This window comes from Ascidiella aspersa, chromosome 7, assembly GCF_963924565.1.
Source record: "Ascidiella aspersa chromosome 7, kaAscAspe10.2, whole genome shotgun sequence".
Taxonomy (NCBI): Eukaryota; Metazoa; Chordata; class Ascidiacea; order Phlebobranchia; family Ascidiidae; genus Ascidiella; species Ascidiella aspersa.
This window is the reverse complement of record NC_139453.1, coordinates 15,862,428-15,882,711: the sequence shown is the minus strand read 5'-3', so window position 1 is coordinate 15,882,711 and position 20,284 is coordinate 15,862,428. Positions and strand designations below refer to the sequence as shown.

Sequence of the window (20,284 nt, the reverse complement as noted above, 5' to 3'; positions counted from 1 at the left end):
AGGTATTTGAACCAAATTTGTAGTGAGTTGGTTTTGGTAATTTTTTTATACTGGTTCTTCTTACTCACAAAGTTTGTAATTCAAGTCGGACTCTGATAACTTAAACCTTAAATTACATGCTCACTATGACAAACATGTGCACAATTTAAAAAAATCTTAGTGGGAACAATGTTAACACCTTTAACAGAGACTCTTTTATTCGAAAAACAATTTTAGATTCACTAGAGTGCAAGCAATTGCATTTATCTTAAATCAGGTAAAAAAATTATCTTGAATCAGTCAAGTAAAAACAGACTCTATGGCCACGCAGAAATGCTTCAAATTTTCTCGTTTGATACTTAGGTCAGTAAAAATACCTAAAAATACTTTTTATGGATTAATTTATATAATTTAGGACTTCATTTTGCGAAATCGTGCTTTACGACAAAAGCAGAGGAAGGAAAAGGCTTTCGGAAGTTGGAGTGGAATAGGTAGGTTACTCTTTAAAGTCAACACAACGTCTCGACAACATTTTGGCACTATGCAGACCAGGTCGATCGAGAGCTACTTTGCAGACCAGCCCTTACACATATATATTAATCTTTCTTAAAGTTGATCAAATATGATCACTTGTTGAAATCGCAAAAACGCAGAAAATAATATACTTGTAAATTATTAAAACATCTTGGCTTTATAAATCTCGTTATACAAAAAAATATTAGCCGTAATAAGTATGTTTAAAGTTTTAAATGTCCCCCAAAATAGTTTTATTTCAAATAACAAACGAAATCCTCGTGCCTATGTTTTGAAGTATAGAATCCTTTTTCGTAACCTGGCTACATTTTAAGTTGTTGAAACTATTGTGCATTGCAATAAAATAAATTTTGCACGTGAAGTGAGCATATTAGTATGGCTATAATCGGACACTGTCGCAAGTGTTACAACTTTTCAAAGTCATAATACTTATAGAAAGGCCAAAATTTCAATGAAAATTGTTTTTCAATATGTTCTGCTGTTGAGAAGATGAACTACAAAAACACAATTCTTCATCACCGAGGCTAATTCGCTCAGCAAGTACAAATAGGTAAAGAATTATGTAAAACATTTTTTCATTGATGAATATTTTTGCTTGTATAAAGCCATTAAATTAAAAGTTTAATTTCCCTGTGACAAAACGAACAAATTGAGCACTGGTAGTGTGCGTGTTAATACATCAAACGAACGATGTACAACGTTTTATAGTAACGACATAAAGCATGATAGTAATAAGTATAATACAACCAAAAATAAATATAATACAACCAAAACACTTGTCAATCTTTCTTTAAAAAGTCTGTACCCTCGAAGATCTGTCTGTTCTGATGGACTGTAACCCTGTTTTTTAGTGTTTTAGTTATGACAGGCTTATTTTAATAATTAACAGATAATTTAACTTTTTAATTACTGTTTTTGTCTTAAAGTCGAAAACGGCACACCTTGATTGAAAACTTCCCGAATTTCGGACCGGAAACTAAATCATCTTCGTATAGTGGGCATCCTCTGTCACTGTTTCAGGTTAGCTTATAACACTTTAAAGTAGTCCGATGTTTCTCATACTTCCCAAATCCCCTCACCATCGGTTTTTATAGTAGTGCTTAACGGTCCCATGATGGGCTAGGTATGGAGTTTAAACCTCACCGCAGGCTAGTTGTTTTTCTAGTAGTCTTACATAGCTTGCACGAAAATACCAAATTGATGAACTGATTTCGGTTGACCTCTCTGAAGGCTCCCGGATGTAACACTAAATGTTGAACATAACTTCTTTCTATACGGTGATGGCTGATGAGGGTTGTGCAATTGTGCATGATGGAAACCTAGTCGTTTTTGTAGAGGTAAATAATTGGGAAAAAGTTGAGAAACCCTGTCCCCCACACGAGTCGAAGTTTTCTAAGTTGGATTTCACGCACGTTTTATTCCATAGTTAGTAACTTATGAATTGACATGGACAGTATGTTTGTTGCTATTCCTCATAAGATTTTACTGTTATGCAAACTACACGAAATCCTGAAACTAAATATGTATTATGAGCAAGTCAAACCGTTTCACTTATCCGCTTCAGCATCAGTTTTGAGCTCAGGTTGTTGGTTTTCAGAACCCGGTTCCGGTTCAGCAATTTAAAAGTTTCCATTAACTTTGTTTCGGCCATAGTTTTTTTCAAAACCGGTTTATAAAATTTGAAATCAGGTTCAACATTTCAACAGTTGTGCTAAACCTTAGACTGTGGGTCAATCCATAGGGTGCGACAGAAAACCTACCACATTTCAAACTAGGAAAAAAAGACAAAATTTAAGAGCAATCAAAACATTTATTGTCTCATCTTAAACTTAAAAGGTTACCATTTGATGTATTTATGTTTTAAAGATAACATCCTGTAGATGGCGCCCTCGAGATATACTACATTGTTGAAAGCAATTTCTAAAGTTTTCGAATACTCGGCGAGTCATTTCTTGCGGTATTTCTTCCACTGTTTGACGAATAAACGCTTTTAGTGCTTCAGCCTTAGCATATCCCCAAAGAAAAAAATCGGAGAGGGAAAGATCCGGCGAACGTGCTGGCCCACATCACCACGTAAAGAGATGACATGAGATGGAAACATCTCTCTTAAAACATTCATTAATTTTTTCGCGGTATGTGCTGTTGTTCCGTTTGGTTAAAACCATATTTCAACCTCTTCGTCCAATTCTTCAAGTTTTGGTTTCAGAAATTGGAGCAACTTTGCATGTAACGATCCCACGACACGTAGCTCTGAAATTTTTGACCCAGAGCATTACAGATTTTTGATTGGGATCAGGATCGATTTAGTTTGAAATTAGTCTTAAAACTTTTTAGCGTTCGAGTCACCGGTTCCCCATTTTTTTTTAATTTGCACAAAACATTATTAACTTATAAAGACTAAAACCTAAAACACAAATGGTAAGTCCTTTGTTGCAAAATTTCAATTTAACCTCCTGTCTGACTGCCACAATTTTGGTACAGAAACAAATTGAAATGTTGTAGGTTTTTTCCAAAGAGCTAATCATCGAAACCTCAAAACAAAATTTTAAGGTCTTATTTGATAAAAATGCAATGTCTAGAAATAACGCTGTTTTAGCGAATATCACTATTTTGTGAATTATCGGAAATATACGGTTCCAGTAGATTATTTCAGCTCTATAAATAATTTTATAGCTTTAATTTTATTTAATGATTACCCTCCATGACAAAACATAACCTAAAGAGATGTCCTTTACTTCCCTACATGTTTATCAGCAAACACTATGTTTAATACTTTGCAAACGACGCCAAATTTGAACATGATTTAACTTGAGTGATTACAATTTAAGTCGTGATATTATACTGCAGTAATCCCGTTTTTTAAAAGGTTCATGTTCGTGCAACGTTCAGTGTATAATGTACTTTAAAATATTCCGATCAGTTCTGATTCGACTCCTTAGAAAGTTACAAAAACCAGTTCGATTTCCTTTTTGAAAGGTATTAAGTGACCTCAGCTAAACGACATCTTATCTTGTTTATTACGCCAAGTGGGACGTGAGCTCGAATTTGGGCTTCGAAATTAAAGGGCGAAAGAAGAACATTTAATAGCAATATTTACGCTTGGTGAGGTATAGACACCTGTTTTTGACATTACTTCTCGAGACTGACAGCTTGATGGCTTCCTATATTTTTGTAACCACGTGACATTTGGGGTAAAGTTTGCAAAATTAGGCGTTTATTACATCGCCGGCATAACGAAAGAAGACCGATGTGCATTTTTATACCAAGTTTAGAACGACAAAATATTTAAACTGATAAATGTCCGACTTAACCAGGGGACTGACGGGTATCGTATCTCGTCTATAGTAAAACAACACAAAAATAGCTTCCTAGTTTACATTCCTAATTAAAATATTAGTACTGTTTCTATGGTTAAGCAATGACTTGTCAAGATGTTTCACTGGTGAAAACACATAAATAAATAAATAAAAAGCAAAACAAAATTGCAGAAACGTACAGCTTTAAAGCAATATAAAGCAAAATTAAAACAAAAAATCCGAATGCGTTGCTAAACAGGGTCATGTATTCGTCTTAAAAGCCAAGCCAAGAATTAAAAAAATATTTTCTTTAAAATTCGTTTTTTATTTTTGGTATTTCACGCCACAACTCCTATAGGGTACGTCGGTCCAACCCTATCAAACATAAGCGACGAGGATACTCTTATGTGTAACAAAATACTTTTTTTTTGAGATCAAAAAGACTACAAACGCACACAAAAACATAGTTGAAAATATTTTTTACCTGACCAACATCTATGACATTATTAACTTAAAAATGTTTTTGTGGCTTATCGTTACCCCCCACGCTATGAACCACTGTGTCCAGACAATTGCGTTATAGACCTCTTTATAGGTGACGGTTAACCTTTTGTAACATAATACGTGCGTATTTCGTCAAATGGAACGGGCTTTGCGATTAAATGTTATATTTTTGCTTGAAAGCAAAATTAAATAGGTCGCACGTACTTGGGGTTGTCACAAAATTATATAATTTCTTAACGTCCGAAATCAAGCAAGGTTTCGCTAAGGGTCTTATTTTAAACCTAAATAAAAGCTGTTGTACCCTAATTTTTTTGCGAACTGCTGAAGATTGAGCAACAATTAGGCTATTAATAGCTTTTACCTGACTGACCTAATGTTACGCACGAAGCAGGGGTGGAAGTAATATGTTTCGCGCTGTCAAAAGCTAGGCTTATGTTTACAGGTCGTTTACTTGAATATTTACTGGCATGCAGCTTCCTTCAGTCTAACTCACTACCGCGTAGGACAGTTCTGACTAACGGGATGACTTAATTTGCACAGCCCTTGCATGCCATAATTGTCAAGCTAAGAACAGCTAGTGATGTTTATATGCAACCGGCCACAAGAACTACGAAGCCATACAGTTTCAATGTAAAGTGTGTTCTATTTTTCGCACTAAAGAGTAAACAATATAATTTGCCAATTGTTCCTCAAACGTTGGGGCTAGCCGATACCGTAGCCTTATGTGGTTTTAACATAATCACTTAAAATAACAACTGTCAACAGTTGGATGTGTGGCATAGAGGAGCAATTGTAGCAAGGCAGTTCAATAATTCGTTTAACTATTTCAGGCGGCTAAAAGAAAAACAATTTAGTCGATGCCAAAATGTAGATCTAATTTCCGCTGGTCAGGTTTAGGCCTAAATCCGTAGAGTCGGTTAGAACGAAACAACGCGTGATTTAATCGGTGATCTTTTCGCGGAAAATCGATTTCAGTCTCCATCAAAATCAATGCTTTTCGCTTTCGTGAAACGGCTTACAAAGAATCCATCTTATGAAAGAACGAATCGTTAAACCTTTCGCTGTTGGAGGCTTAGTATCTCGTTGGTGCCACAAGCTACGCAGGATAGTTATTCAACCATTGGGAAATTTGTAAAAGGAAATATTTTAGTTTTCCAAATAAAAGGAATCCGAAACACGCAGCTGGTAAACAAAGTTTACGACCTTATTCCGAACATTTTCCTCCTTTATAAGTCCACCATCGGCAATTCGTGTTCTACAAACATCGACAGGCTATAGGAAAGGCAAAGGCAAAAAGCAATATAGTTTATCATTAAAACTTCAGGGGTAGGTGGTATTTATTATTTGATTTTGATTTAATATTTATCGTCGGACTTCAGTATCCTGTGAAAAGTTTCCAAATTCAAAAGTTTGAGTAGTCTTATTTTTGTATGAGAAAATGAAATATTGAAAATGTTATGGCGTTCGAACATCTTCAACCCACAAATGCTGTTAACTGTGACAATATTACTACACCAACGCGAAATTTGACAGTGGTTTTGGGACGTGTTGCTGAAGAGCCGGAACCATATGACGATGAGGTAAAAGCTGTGGTGTGATACATTTGTTAATTTAAATCCATCTGATTGTCTCTCTAATTTTGGTAACTATTTTAAATAGCCACTACTTCTGCATGGAATCAGATACGCATTTATACATTCTTAAGGATTTTTGTTTTCAGGTTTTCGAAAGTTCGTCTTCAACTTACAATTCAAGCGACCCTAATGTTTCACGCTGGTACGCCGATAAATGCAACAAGGCATTTTCCGGAAAACCGAAAGGGTTGGGAATCAACAGTCCTAAAAAATCGATGAACTGCATTAGCGGTAGCCACTCGCCAGTAAGTAGTTAAACGAAACGCGAATAATTTTAAGCTTTTGGCTATATCAAGGTATTGTTGTGATTTTTTAATTACTTATTTATGGAATAAAGCAAAAACAAACAAGATTTGTCCCCAAAATATTTTTTTAGCTGATATAATTAACTCAAGTGGATTACATAACTTACAAACAGATTCAAACTATTATTTATTAGCATTGGGAAGTTTTTAATGTGCGGCAGTGCTTTTGATGTTTGTTTATCGTGAAGTGGCGGCCAATGCGCGCACAAATGTTGTAACGAAAAATTGAATTGAAAATACCACGCGGTGGCTGTCCGAATTTCGATCGATAGCAAAGCGAGGACAGTAATTTGAAACCAGCCTGGGAAGGACGAAAGGTATTGAACCCCCGAGTAGGTTGCTGGAGTCGCCGCAATGGACAGAATGGTTAACATAGCCGGCATAACTTCCAACCTTTTGTTGCTTTGTGATATGAGGTCACCCTATACCAGCCCACCTGACGCCCGTACCTATGACGCCACAATACAGATAGTTGAAGATTGCAGCGATTGTCGCACATGCTTCTATGTTCTAAGTAGCGGAAGTAGATGTTGTTTTTAACAGGAGTGGCTCTTTGATGTCAAATTAGCAACAATCATTTTGTTGGTTAGACGTTTTGTTAGTTCCTTAGTAAAGATACTTTAAACTCAATCCGAACTCAGTCCGTGGCGAGCATAACCGACTGCAAACTAATTGATACAAATAACGAGTATTAGACACGTGAAAGCTTCGGCTTGTCTTAGGTCAGTGAGGGGCAATATGACATTGACAAACGGGAAGCTGTCGTGCGGTTATCAAATGTGAGATTTATTAACGATGCACTGGTAGGGAACTCATTATACTTAGCTTGTTTCTGATTAGAACTGCAGTTTATATAACACCACAAATTTTATTGTTTGAATTAAATCGACCATTACCGAAAGATAACTTTTAAAACATTTTATATCATGGAAAGAGCAACATTGAATTAATTGGTGTAATAGTATAATCAAAGGACATCAGGAAATGCTCTTTACCTGAAAATATTGCATAATAAGACTACCAAACCTCTGAAAAGATTCGATTTGGGTTTATGTCACGTTCGATAATGGCATTTGATGGTTTTAAACTGTTTTCCTGTGTGGTTACTAACGTCAAGCTGTTTCGTTCAGTAAATTTCTGCACTGCGCACATCCTTCCCAATTTTGTTCTGCCAACCAAGACAGTGATTGTTTATTGGCATGCTGCTGACATCAAATATTGTTTGCTTGCAGAGTACCCTTATGGCCGTCGCCTCTGCAAATGGTGAGATTTTAAGAGAAAATGATCTTCAGTTGTTGACTGTCCAAGCCAGGTTTCCAAACGACGACCTACGTCTTTTTGACTGCTATAACGTTGGACAGGATCTTATTTCTTTAGAGGACAGGGGTAGTTTGGAGAGACGACCGGACGACTTAAACAAGTGCGGAAAAGTAAGTGTTTTTTCCATGTTTGTTTAAAGTATATAAAATCAGACAGAAAGAAGGACGAAATGCGAAAAAGAAAATTGGTCCAACTTAAAATGGGTAAAATAATACGGCTATAGCAGGGGTGTTGGGGACAGGGCCATTTATACTTTAGGTTTTTTGTTAACTTAAAACAGAGAACGATGAAACTAAATGCGCTTACAAAAGATTTTTTAAAGAAGGCCAGCAACGTGTTGAATCGGCCTCTTTCCAATTGTTTTTTGTTTCAAGTTCAACTTTTTATCGCATATTTTTGCTTTGCACGTATAATCGTACCATCTTCGTACTAAGGCAATTTCAGTGTTGAGTAATATATTTTTGAAACAATATAAATACATTGTTTGCCTTTTTGCGCTTTGCAGGCCTGCACAAATCAAAAAAGGTCCGCAACAGGCATAAAAGCATACTGAAGTTGTATGAATTTTTCAGGGATGGCGTTACAAAGTTATGACATATTATGGCGTCATGAACCAAAATCTTAAATCACCTGTTGTTTTCGAGCGAACTCGTTCGCAAATATGCAGCTAAAATCCAGTCCAACCGCGCAAAGAGCAAAAAATATATATATTTGGTTTAAATTCCCATTAAAAAGTTGTCGTATAAGGCATCTAAAAGAGACTCGTGTTTTGCTTAAAATAACGGCGTATATAGTTTAATTTAACAACAACTGCACTTGTGTAGATTATATTAGTCACATGGAGCAACATGCCGTTTGCATATAGTGCTTTTAGGCGGAATATATTTTCTTAAAACGGACAAAATTATAGTAACAAAAGAAAAAGTAAAAATATGTATTTGAAGAGTAAAAGTTAATACAAAATAAAGTTTGGTTGGCCTTGGCCTGTTGGTTGGCTTTGGCCTGTACAACTGCAGCACAAAGGCACAAAGTATCTGAAACTGTAAAAATAGTGGCTGCTAGAGCAGGGAGTTAAGATACGCCTACACGTTGCAACAACAATAACAAGCTTGTGGTGAGCAATACGCCTTTTTGTGTTTTGCTGATCATCTCAGTGTATTTTAATGTCGACACCATATCGCTCGATTATACCTTGCCATTCGATACTCGTGCGAAGTAGAGTTGCTCGCCTGTTATCGAATACTCTTTGTCCTGCATAACAAGATCCCGTATGGGATCATATGGCATATGCCTTGTTCTACCGAAGCTTGACCCATTAACACAATATTTCTGATCTAAAATTTTGTTGCATCTCTATAGTTAATTTCTGGTGTCAACCGCCAACATTTCAAGTGTGAGCCTCGGGACTAACTGATCTAAAACTTTTTGCCGCGGCATACCCATGTACATTTTGAGATTCTCAAACGTGCCGCTTAACGCTTATATGTGGCGGAAAATAACCCAATTACATTACAGCACGTATTTAAGTGAGGCAAGCGAGAATTAGATACATACATTGTAAATTGAAACTATTAGGACTGTTAACTATTGCATTTTCGTGTATTAAGGGTTATGTTTAGGATATAAAATTGTTTGTTTGTAGAAAGTGTAGCGCGAATATTTTTGATTTTTTTAATGTGCCCCAAGCTAAAAAAAAGGTTGAGAAACATGGGAAAAAGTATTCTCCAACTACGATCTATGCTTTCAGGACGGGTGTATTTGTTAAATTGTATTACATTAAAGTTGTTTTTTTAGCTTGTCGAATTGACAACAGGCGGAATATAAAGTGTCACGATTCTCCAGATATTTAAACGTGTTTTAAGGCATAGTTGTAATATTTTGAAAAGTTCTTGTTACGTTAAAATGGAAGATTCATACAGTGTTCTGTAATATAAACAATAATATAATATAATATTATGAATAGTGGTCTGTCAATCGGCGTTTTGTCACAAATGGTACCGACTAACCAACTATTGTTGTTTAAACAGTCTGTACTGGAAACTTGCGAAGAAGGACTTGCACCTGGCAGCGCAATCGCCGCAGCTACTGACCAACAGCGACATCAGACGGATGGATTTATTTTATCTCCGCTGTTACAGGTTTGTTCATATTTATTTTGGTTTGGAAAAAAGTGACTTCACTCATGTACCTTATTGGTGAAATTTAACCAACTTATTTTAGGTTCAGTTTCACTCTCAAGGCTACTTTATTTGTTTATGTTTATAGCCAGTGCGAATTCAACAGGCCTACAGATACTATAGTATGGTCATAGGCTGAGTTTTCTAAATCAGCATTACTGGTGTATTAAGGGGATCGGCAACAATGCTTTAATTGGTCACTACTCGGACTGAGTATAGTTCAGTTTTGTATTGCGAGGGCTTCAGTATAAACAACATTGCCAACATCATTAGTTAGTCTAACGCCGAAGCCAAGTCGCCTTGCGTTATATTTTCGACTGATTTCGGCCTTGCTGAAACACTCTGCGTAATTGTTACTCAAAGCCTAGGGAAAACCATTAAATTAGACTTACACCAAGCTAAGAGCATGGCACCATTACAAAAAATACAAAAGGTAAATATTCTAGAGCTCTCGCGCCATCATGGTTAATAACCATTGTTTTTGTTTCTCAGCTTTAGTACAGCAGATTTATCTTAAAATGTGGGTTCTAGTGAATTGACTTTCAACGCATTAAGAAAATCGTTTTATTCAAAGATCACGCGATTTCTTGTTTGGTGGTACGCTAATGATATGAGTTGCAGTATTTCGGCTGTTATATTTGACAGTTGAGTTTATACAATAAAAAAAATTGTGACACGCTTTCCGACTATTATTTTCTATGACGTTCGCAGCAATGTATGACGTTTCGAAGCAAACTTTTTTCTCTAAACAAACCTGTTATTTCCTATCTCACAAGCAATGATGCAGATATCTAGTGCCCTACGTCGAACAAGTTGCAACCGCGCTCAGCTAACGTGCCGACTAAGCCGCATATCTTTCTCCCGGCACCAGCACCTGACACTTTACAAATCCGCATCAACGAGGGCTTCGTTAGTGTTGGTAAACCAGGGAAACAAGTCACAGTTGCAAGCTCGGCTTGCCAGTTGCAGCAGACTTTTAATCCGCCCGCCTTGGTTCAAAGACAAACGCGGGATCCGACTCTCCACGCCTCGTTTCGCGCAGTTGCCGCTGTCAAATTCCCTAACCCCTGTTTATGAGACTGCGCACCCCGCTCCGTCAATGTTCGGGGTCGAAATTCCTCGTTCGATGTTATAAGGTCGCACTTTCCTGCACAGACGGAAAAAGGCGTTTTTGTTTATGTTCAAGAAACAGGTAACATTTCGTTGTTGGAATACCGCGAGGTCAGTTAGTCAGGTGTTCGCTTGACGTCGTGATCGTTGTGTATTTTAGACTAGTGCTTGATGTTTTTATTAAAAATGATGTGGGCCGTTTGATTATTTATTTCATAAAATTAATGTTACATGACTTTCGTTATAATATATTTAGTATATTAATAAATCATGAATATATTGAATATCTGTTGATATTTAAAGTCTATTGTAAACTACTATTAGAGTACGATTTTAACCATAAGACAGGTGTTAAAATCCCCTATCAGCTGTGCCATCGACAAAGTGCTTGCAATAGTTTTGGAAAAGGTCGGATCGACGTCAGGTGATTCGACTGACATTCACTGCCGAACCATTATCGGGCTACGGGGCATGTAAATTGCTCTATCGCTTGCTTAGCTTGGGGCGCATAGATATCGCAAACTGACGGTGCTTTGTAACCCGTAATTCAAGGCAGCTCGACTGTATATCAATGAATAAAATGCCAGCAATCGTGCCTTAGTTCCTCAGTTAATGCGTCTATGTAAAAATGCTTCGCTGTAGTAATTCGTAACAAACTCTACTATTTAGCTGTTTACTCTAATTTTTCAAATAAAAAATGTCGACATAGTTTAGACAATATGGGTACGGCAACGTAAGCTACGTAAGTGAGGTGAATTCGGCGAACCACTCAGCCCACAATTATAGAAATACATTTGTCACGACATTGCTTGGCGGTATGTTTTTTTCAGGCACGACTCGGAAAAGAAATTAGTAGTCTGCTCGAGTGTATAGCGTACATGTTAGCTCTGCTTATGATTTGCTTTGTGAACGAGTTCTTGGTTGGCATTAAACTGAAAAGATGCACAAGTCGTCTAGTATACCGGAGAATTTGCTGGGAGACCAAAAAGTAAGTAGGTTTTGATTTTCCTGCTGACTGTGCAATGTTTTTTGGTCTTTGGCATTTGTTTAGCGGTATTCACCAAATTAGGATTATTTAGTAGGGAGACGGTAATAAAAGGGTTTAACGAAAATAGATAACAGCAGTTTATAAACGTCTTAAAAATTGCATGCCGAACTGTTGAATTGTTATTTTGCCTAATTTGTGTCAAATCAGTGTTGGTCAGCGTAGAAGTACAAGAAAAGCACAGCGTGTTCAAAAGTTAGTGGAGATTTGTTTCAAGGAAAAAAGTACACGAACTGTCTTATTACCGGCCAGAACGTGCGCAATTAACGCATTTGGGTTTCAAACATAAAAATGTAATCAAAATCAATAAGGCGCCTGTAGTTATGCTGCCAGACAGAATGCGTCGCGGGAAAACTTTAATTTAAAAGTTAAAACTGATAAGTAAAGGTCGCTTTGACAGTCAAGTATTTTTTACGTGTCGTTCCTTTTATAGCACAGTTATGTTCTAAACAACTATTTAACATTACAGAAAAAACAGTGTTATCCGTAAATATAATAGAAAATGATTTTATTTGTTTTAGATCTAGAATTGCGACATAGTAGCCTAACTTGTTGTATTTAAAATACCTCGAAAACCACATATTGATAAAACGAGGCAAACCACGTGACCTTCGTGTTGCGAGACTTCCGTACTGCGTTACACGACCACACTTGACAGGTGATTACACGCGTCGCTTCGATGGACTTCTATCGTAAGATTGACAGTTTTTGAAAAAAACTTGATCCTCGGGTAAAAAGAAAGGCACGCGGCGGTGGCGCTAAATTGCGTTTTGTGTACGTTGTTCATCAATCGTAGTTTATCTGATGCCTTGCTGCGGCTTTTACGTCGCTTGCTCTCCGTTTACCTAATCGCTTTTGTACTCGCATTGGACATAGGTTGACCATCAGGGAAGACGAACCGAAGTAAGAAAATTGTTAATTTTTGAAATAAATTCCCAAAAGACTTTTCCAAAGCCGAGATTAACTTGATTAGCCAGCGTGTTCTGCGTATTGGAGAAAATTTGTTTTGTAAGTTGTTATCAGTCGGTAAAGAATGCGGCTGTAAGCGTAAACTAATAGCTTAAATTAATGCTAGCTTTGTCTAGCTGTTAGGTGGATGAGTGATACTTAATACAAGTTTTTTTAGTTACCTAATGTTTTTTTCTCGCAAAATATATATAGAATTATAACAGTTACAACAATTGTAAACAGAGAGAAAAAGTCGTAATGTCATGTGTTTATTATTGATCTGAAGTTTGATATGCAAACAGAAATCCTTTAAAATGATTTTTGGTAATCAAGCATTAAATTACAAAACTTTGCTTTGGCCCATAGCTTTATAATTTTACGAAACTCCTGTATGGATAAAATCGGTTTAAAAGCGCGGGTTTGCTGAGGTGCTTCGGTTTATGTGCGCTGTGGGTGGCTAATTGTTGTCATTTATTGCGAAAGGGTCAAACGCGGACACTTCTTCTATTCATGAGTCATCTGGGTTTAATTCAAAACTGTGCTCAACACTCTATCGTGTTTGCGTCTGGGCTTTCGAAAATATGTGCAACATTCGTTGTACAAGTAGCTGAAAGAACCGTACCCTATACGGTCGTATACGAATCCTAAAACGCTAAAACGTTTTCAACCAAATGATGTAGTAGGTTGTATATCTTTCATCTAATTTTATACTTGTGTTTGAATAACACTTTTGATAAAAAATCACTTTTTATTTGTATTGGAAAAGATAAGTAGCTCCAAAGGAACTCGTGCGTATAAAATGCCAACACCACATTTTATTCATTCATACAAAGGCAGCAAAACGACTTGCGGTCCGGACTGCCAAATTTATCAATAAAGTAATGAAATTTTAAATTACTCAGAGTTGCCGACGTGATTTTTCAGCTGTTCATTTTTAGAATATATGTCACATTTCCGTCACATTATGATCACCTGCCATGATAGCCGCACGCCTCGCTCTATTGTTAGAAACCAAGGTAGTTTAAATCCACGCTTCGCTTGTCTTGTATTAGAAGCGGACTAGAAGTTGCGCATAAGTGCTGTTGGCCGGCAAATGCAATAACGCGCTTCAAGTGTCACATTTGGCTTTCCATAGAAATTTAAAACGTATGGCCCTTAAGCTCTGACAAATACCCAAATATCCCCCTTTTTGCATTTTTCGTTTTCTTGCTTATCTTTTTTAACGGAAATTAGTTTATGTGCCTTTGCGACATGAGGTCGAAGCCAAGTTAAATGTTTGTTTTTTTTTGCTTATTTGACTGAGTCTGATTTTAAGTGTTTTTTGTTGTTACTTTTCCGTATATGCGTACTACCATGAAATATGCGCTAAAATATGAAAAAACGCAAAACTCTGTTTACACTGTACCTCCTTCAAATTTACGCCCTATACCGAAACAAACTTTTCAAATAAAATATTTAGTATTTGGTTGTGATACGGTTAACAGTGGCGTACTAATTATTGTGGTTGTGGGAAATAACGAAGTTCATGAAGTTGTGGACTATATTTAAAAAATAACTTATTTACTAATAATATAGCAGCCAAAAATATGTCATTGCATAGACAAGCATTGGACAAACCTCTAAATTGCTTATTTATAGTTTGTATAATTTTACATTTTTTCTTCTTTTTTCAATTCATCTTGTACATTACTGTAATGCAGTACAAATCGTATTATTGAAGCAAGAAAAGTAGAAAAAATGCTTTACTTGGCTGCCCTACTCCCGGCCTTTCTGTGTTTGTGACGATATTAGCCCAGTCGAGAAATGTATGTTATTTTTCTACTGTTTACGAGATGGTTTTGTTATGGTGTTAGTTGAAATCTTACTTTAACTTTACCACCAGCCGTGCATGTTATCTAAAAGTTTTTAATGCAAACTGAAAACGTTGGAATCCAACTGGACTACGTCTGTTGTCGCTTTGACAGTCACGAATAGCACTTTGTTCAGTGCAGGTGAAAACTACACATCGTATGGCCCAAGAGCAGAGCAGATACCACTCTCCCGCGCATAAATATTGTGACAACCTGTAACAATACATTGACGGTGTAACGCAGGCAGACAGTCTCTCCATACAGATTATAGGCAATGTCAGTTTAGTTGTATATCTTGCTTTTAGCAAATCATCAAAAGGGTCCATCATACTAAGATAGTTGGAAACCACTGGTCTAACATAAGCGACAATAAAAAACATGTTAAAATAGAAGATACCTTGACTAAATAAACTACAGCATGGCTGATGTCGTGTCAAGTCCTGATAAATCAATATAACATTTTTTAAGTTTTATTTGGCTGCGCTTGCTGCAAGTAATGTTTTTCGAACGGTTAGTCGCATATCCCACGGGAGAGTGCTTAATCAATCTCCGAAGCAAACAAGGCGAAGTTTGGAAGTGGGCGGTATTTGTACATATTTCAAACCGCCTCTTTTCGAAGCAGTATTTTCCAACCGTTTAAGTGAACTGGAGGCGGAGCAGCGCATTATACAAATACAAAAATTACATGGTTCACTCGAGAGTTGGAGATTGGCAGGGTCGCCGTTTTTTAGTCGGCGCCGATGCCTTTTACTCTGCCTATAATTTCTGTTGATATTTTGCGAATTAAACTATTCCTAACGTATAAGGTTGGCTAGATAAAATTGTTTGTTTACGATGCCTTAAGACCAGGTTATATCTTCACAGATATGATACAAATATAATTTTTTAAAGCATGTATTGGGATAAATTGTGACTGCGGTAACGCTAATTACGTATCTTGAAGCAGCAATTACTTTAAAAGTAATTAAGTGTGAGCTATAGCAAATAAAATACTCTTTACAAACCAAGTCACTAGATAGACAGTGGGGTGTCACTTAATAGAAGAAAGGATTACTTTATATTTTATTTAACTGCATGTTGAAACAACAGTTATAGATACCATGTCGGAAATATAATCCATTGATTTACGTAATAGAATCAAGTACACTGTGAGTAGTATTTGTGTTGATATATCAACGGGCGGCAAAACAACATGTGTGAAATTAAACCTTCCTCGTCCAAAAAATGTTACAAAACAGCAGGCACGTCAAGCATAACAGAGGCTGAGGATTGTTGACATAGCTTAGTCCGTTGTTTACATTTTAAGAACCAATAATAATAGTTCCGAACGATGAGTCATGATATAGCTATAGTGCGTAGTATATATTTTTTATTAAGGTATTTTAGAGTTTTAGCTAAATATTTGAGACAAAGACTGTTTGAGTAAAATAGCCTATTTAAAGTTCGTTTGGGCTTCCTTTGTTTCTTTATTAGGGTGAAAACATTAAGACCATTATTTTTCACTTTGGCATGGTAAACTGCAATATTTGGAGGCTAGCTATTCCAGTGGTTCTTAACCACCGGTCCACGACATATTTTTGCCGGTTCGTCAAAAACGTTTTCTTTATTTGTGCAGTTCTCAAACTATGTTTTTGCTATCTTGAACTGCGTAAAGCATAATTTGTCGTAATTTGCGTTTCCTTTTTGGTGTTTTCAGCTCGCTCTAGGGTATTCTTTTCAGGACAGAAGTGCTGTAAGTAGTTGACGTTACTCTAGATTAGGTTGAAATTTATTATAACCTACATTCTTGGGTACGGCTACAAGTTGGCATAACTAAGTGCATAGTGTTGTCTGTTCTAAACCACACGAGCAACTTTGAAGAAGGCTTTACTATTGCATAACCTTAAACGTTTAAAGTTAAATTTTGGTCGCCCATTAGAAAAAAGTTCCTTCGTTATGGTGCCATGCACTAAGATTATGTTGTAAAATAGAATACTTTTTATAAATTCTGTTTATCAATGACTATCTTAAGTTTTTAAGATTCCTTTGCTATAAATTCTATTTATCGGCGATTGAAAGGATATTTCATTTTTGCCGTTCGGCAAGTGCCAAAAGGTTACGAATCACAGGTCTATTTACGTCCGATCTTTAAAGAATCAAACTCGAAACGTGAGAGGATTGAGGAACAAAGCATAATCTCGCACGAACAACAATAAAACTCAAACTTGCAACGTTGCCCAAATAAGGCAAAACCACCAGAGCCGTAGCTGCACTGGCCCGTGTTTTTTGTAAACTTTCTCGCATCAAAGATCGCGGTCTACCCGCAACGTAAAAATCTCTCCTGTGACGTCATACAGGTGTCATGAGGCAGGTTGACTAGCGGTTGTTGCCTGTCAGGCTTGCTAAGCAGCCTAATTATTCGCAACTTATTCTGCAAAGCGCATGACATAAAAACAACATAAAAGGCAAATAAAAAGTGGTTACAAGTTATTTTTAACTTGTAGAGAATTCTTGTTTGATATACATTAAAGAAGTTAACTGTCGATTTGTTTCGGTTATTTTGTAAGTTTTTTTGCTCTATTATTGCGCAAAAGTTTAACAAAACATTTGGAAATGAAAATTGACATAGGCTATTTTATGTAAACCAATTTTAACGTATTGATTCGAGTCTTTTAAAACTACGACAATGCTGTTTAAACAAATATACATTTTTATGGTTCAAAACAAATGAACGCATATTTCGTCGAAAAATGTGTGTGTAATTTAGGATAGAATGCACGGTGTGCAATTTAGACTAAAAATGTTAAACGTAATCTAGGCCTAGCCCTCCAAGTTATAGTGATAAATTTTTGCCACAGCAATGACCAGCTAGTGGAAATCAACACCGGGTCGTGACGTGTGTGACCGTAAACTAAGTCCGTGGTCCTCAGCGTTCTGTTTTCTTTCGAGAACGTGTTTTCCAATAGCGACCTGTCTCTAGTATAATTAAGATGATCAACTACGCGATAAATATATCTTCCTGTCAATTTTGAATATTGTTCAACTCTCTTTAGTTATACATCTTTAGTTAAAAATAAGGTGTTCCTGTTTTGTAGTTTACAGTTATCTACATTCAATAACACATACCAAATACAGAAAATATACATTTTTGTTATATATATATATATATATTTTTTAATTCTTTCATTATGCAGTGGCAAATTTAACTGTGATAAATAAGTAACATTTTGTTTGTATGGAAGACGCAATGCCTGGTTTTGCTTGATATTGGTGAGTATAATGCCGCATATTTTGTACAATAAACAGTGTGTATACAAAAAATGTTGTAAATCAGTCAGACCACTGAAACTTTAACGTTTTTTTTAACTCGCAATGCTTGTTGTATAGCCTACGTTGTTTGTCAGTATATAAAGTATCCGAAAGAATCTAATATTTTTTTTTGCAAGCAAATCGAACTTAAATGACGTAGGTCAAATTCCAGGTTTATTATCTTGATTATTATCGAAACGTTTTGAGAAACCTTCCGGTAGAGCAATTATGTAAAAGCCGCAATTAAGGGCTGGGTGCCGCTTAAGACCACGCTTTGAATCTGCAGCCGTGAGGCATGTTTTATTGCGTTGTCGCGGACTAAAGGTCGGCGAAAAACGCACGAACGTAGTCGCACTCGCAGCGCGTGAGAAAATCATCTCTGGCCAGCAAGTGAAGATTTTGTTTTACGCGCCTTTGCCCGCTTAAAGTTGTACGGTCGCATTGTCAAGACCACTTACATCGCAAACAAGTTATTACCGCAACATAGAGGGAAAGTGAAGACCGCCTTCTGTTCGTTTGTATTTAAAAGTAACTCTCTTCAAAAAGGATATGACTAAGACAGTTGTTATTGCAAAGAAGCGCTAGTCAAAACTTTCTCCCTGGTTGGAATAGTACAGGTCTCCTTTTGCAAGCATTGACAGCCGTCCCCGCCGACTGAGTTGTTTTAAGATGATTTTCAATGATTTTTATCAGTGTGACAGGGAGATCAGTAGCCCAGACGAAAATGAGAATGTAAGTTCATTTCCAAAAATGCGCCTCTAGAAATCAGTTAACAATTTGTTTGTCGTAAAACAATTCTATTTATTCGCGAATTAAATTGTTAGTCGTGGTTTTTATTGTGTTACTATTTTTTAGCCTACTTAAGTATCACATTCGCATTACAACTTGTTTGAAAACTATGCTGTATTGCATTTCTGTGTGCTTTCCATTTTAAGTGAAGGATTTAATATTCTTTATAACGGTATCCCCTAGAAATTTAAAACCTATTTTTGTGTAATAATATTGCGAAATATGTTGAACAATTTTTTGGTTGCCAAGCAACACTTGTTTACAATAGATCAGGGGTTCCCAACCTGTGGTACGCGTACCACTAGTGACACGCGAAGGGTTTTCAGGTGGTACGCGAGTAGCTTCCTTTTTTCACAAAAACCTGAATTCACAATTTGTGTTTTGTTTATCTGCTTTTGCCTATTCATTGTTACGTAACGATCCCTGTAGTTTCGTAACATTGCGATCTTCAAAACACAGGTCAGGTGAATTGTTAACAAGTCAAGAAGCACAGTTGTTTTGAAAAGCTGTAGACTACAACGCTGTGAGACAGTGGGCGTTAATTATGTCAAATTATTGTTCTTGGTAGATATGAACTACTGTTTTATAGCTTAATCTACAAAATGCTAGTTGTAAGATAAAAATATGCTTGGGTCAAATTAGTTGTTCTGCAAGAAGTGGTACGCGTGGCAGTACAGAGCGTCCAAGTGGTACGCGATCGTAAAAAGGTTGGGAACCCCTGCATTAGATGCATGATTTTTTCACTTACTAAAAGATACAAATTAATAAGAAAACGTTCTAAAAATGTTTGTAGCCCAGGGCACATTTGGTATCGCCGATAGTACCGTGCATCTCGAATGTGAGAAAATGCCACACTTATGAATTAGACGCTTTGTTCGATGCAGCAAATCAGCCGAACCATCCCTAGTGATTGTGATCTACGACATAACGGCATTACATTAAGTGATGCACCGCGGTAAGCTGTGCTGAGATCGCACCTTACTGTTTCCAAAACACATACGTTTGTTTTGATTCAGTTTGCGTATCACCATTATAAAGAAAAATGTATAAATATGGAATAAAATAGAACAAAAGTAGAAGGGTTTTACTGTCGAAAATATATAAACGGATTTTACTCTCATATTTAATGTGTTTACCTAATTGCTTTCGATTTTTTAGAACAAATTTAAAAAGATGGCGCAGAGACGACAGTCAGCACCCAGCGTGGTCATTAGAAGCGTGCTCAACCGCTCGATGCGGTTAAGTGGACACGGACACAACAGCAGGTATGCCATTTAATGTATCACAATAACACCTATTTATTGCTACAGGCCAACCTTATTAGAGTTCCATCATGGTTAGTCTCTCTCGATAGGTTAGTTCAAAATGATTATTTTTTTTCTTTTTTCATCTTTTAAAATTAATAGTATTAAAACGTTATACAATCAAGTAAGCTTTTTTGTAAACAAAACCTTTTATTTGTCTAATTTTGTAAAAATATTGTTTTGGGCCCATAATACTTGTTA

At 36.5% G+C, this 20,284-nt stretch overlaps 1 protein-coding gene across 1 annotated transcript in view; it reads left to right on the top strand.

Moving 5' to 3' along the window:
• The first annotated feature begins 399 nt into the window (after positions 1 to 399).
• The window catches only part of LOC146138022 (uncharacterized), a 35,056-nt gene continuing 15,171 nt past the window's right edge, over positions 400 to 20,284 (top strand). The window contains exons 1-7 of the mRNA XM_083393433.1: positions 400 to 470; positions 1,003 to 1,063; positions 1,440 to 1,533; positions 6,034 to 6,192; positions 7,485 to 7,682; positions 9,600 to 9,710; positions 19,938 to 20,044. Coding sequence (XP_083249559.1) covers positions 6,163 to 6,192; positions 7,485 to 7,682; positions 9,600 to 9,710; positions 19,938 to 20,044 — 446 coding nt within the window. The 5' untranslated portion in view covers positions 400 to 470; positions 1,003 to 1,063; positions 1,440 to 1,533; positions 6,034 to 6,162. The remainder of the gene's footprint in view (positions 471 to 1,002; positions 1,064 to 1,439; positions 1,534 to 6,033; positions 6,193 to 7,484; positions 7,683 to 9,599; positions 9,711 to 19,937; positions 20,045 to 20,284) is intronic.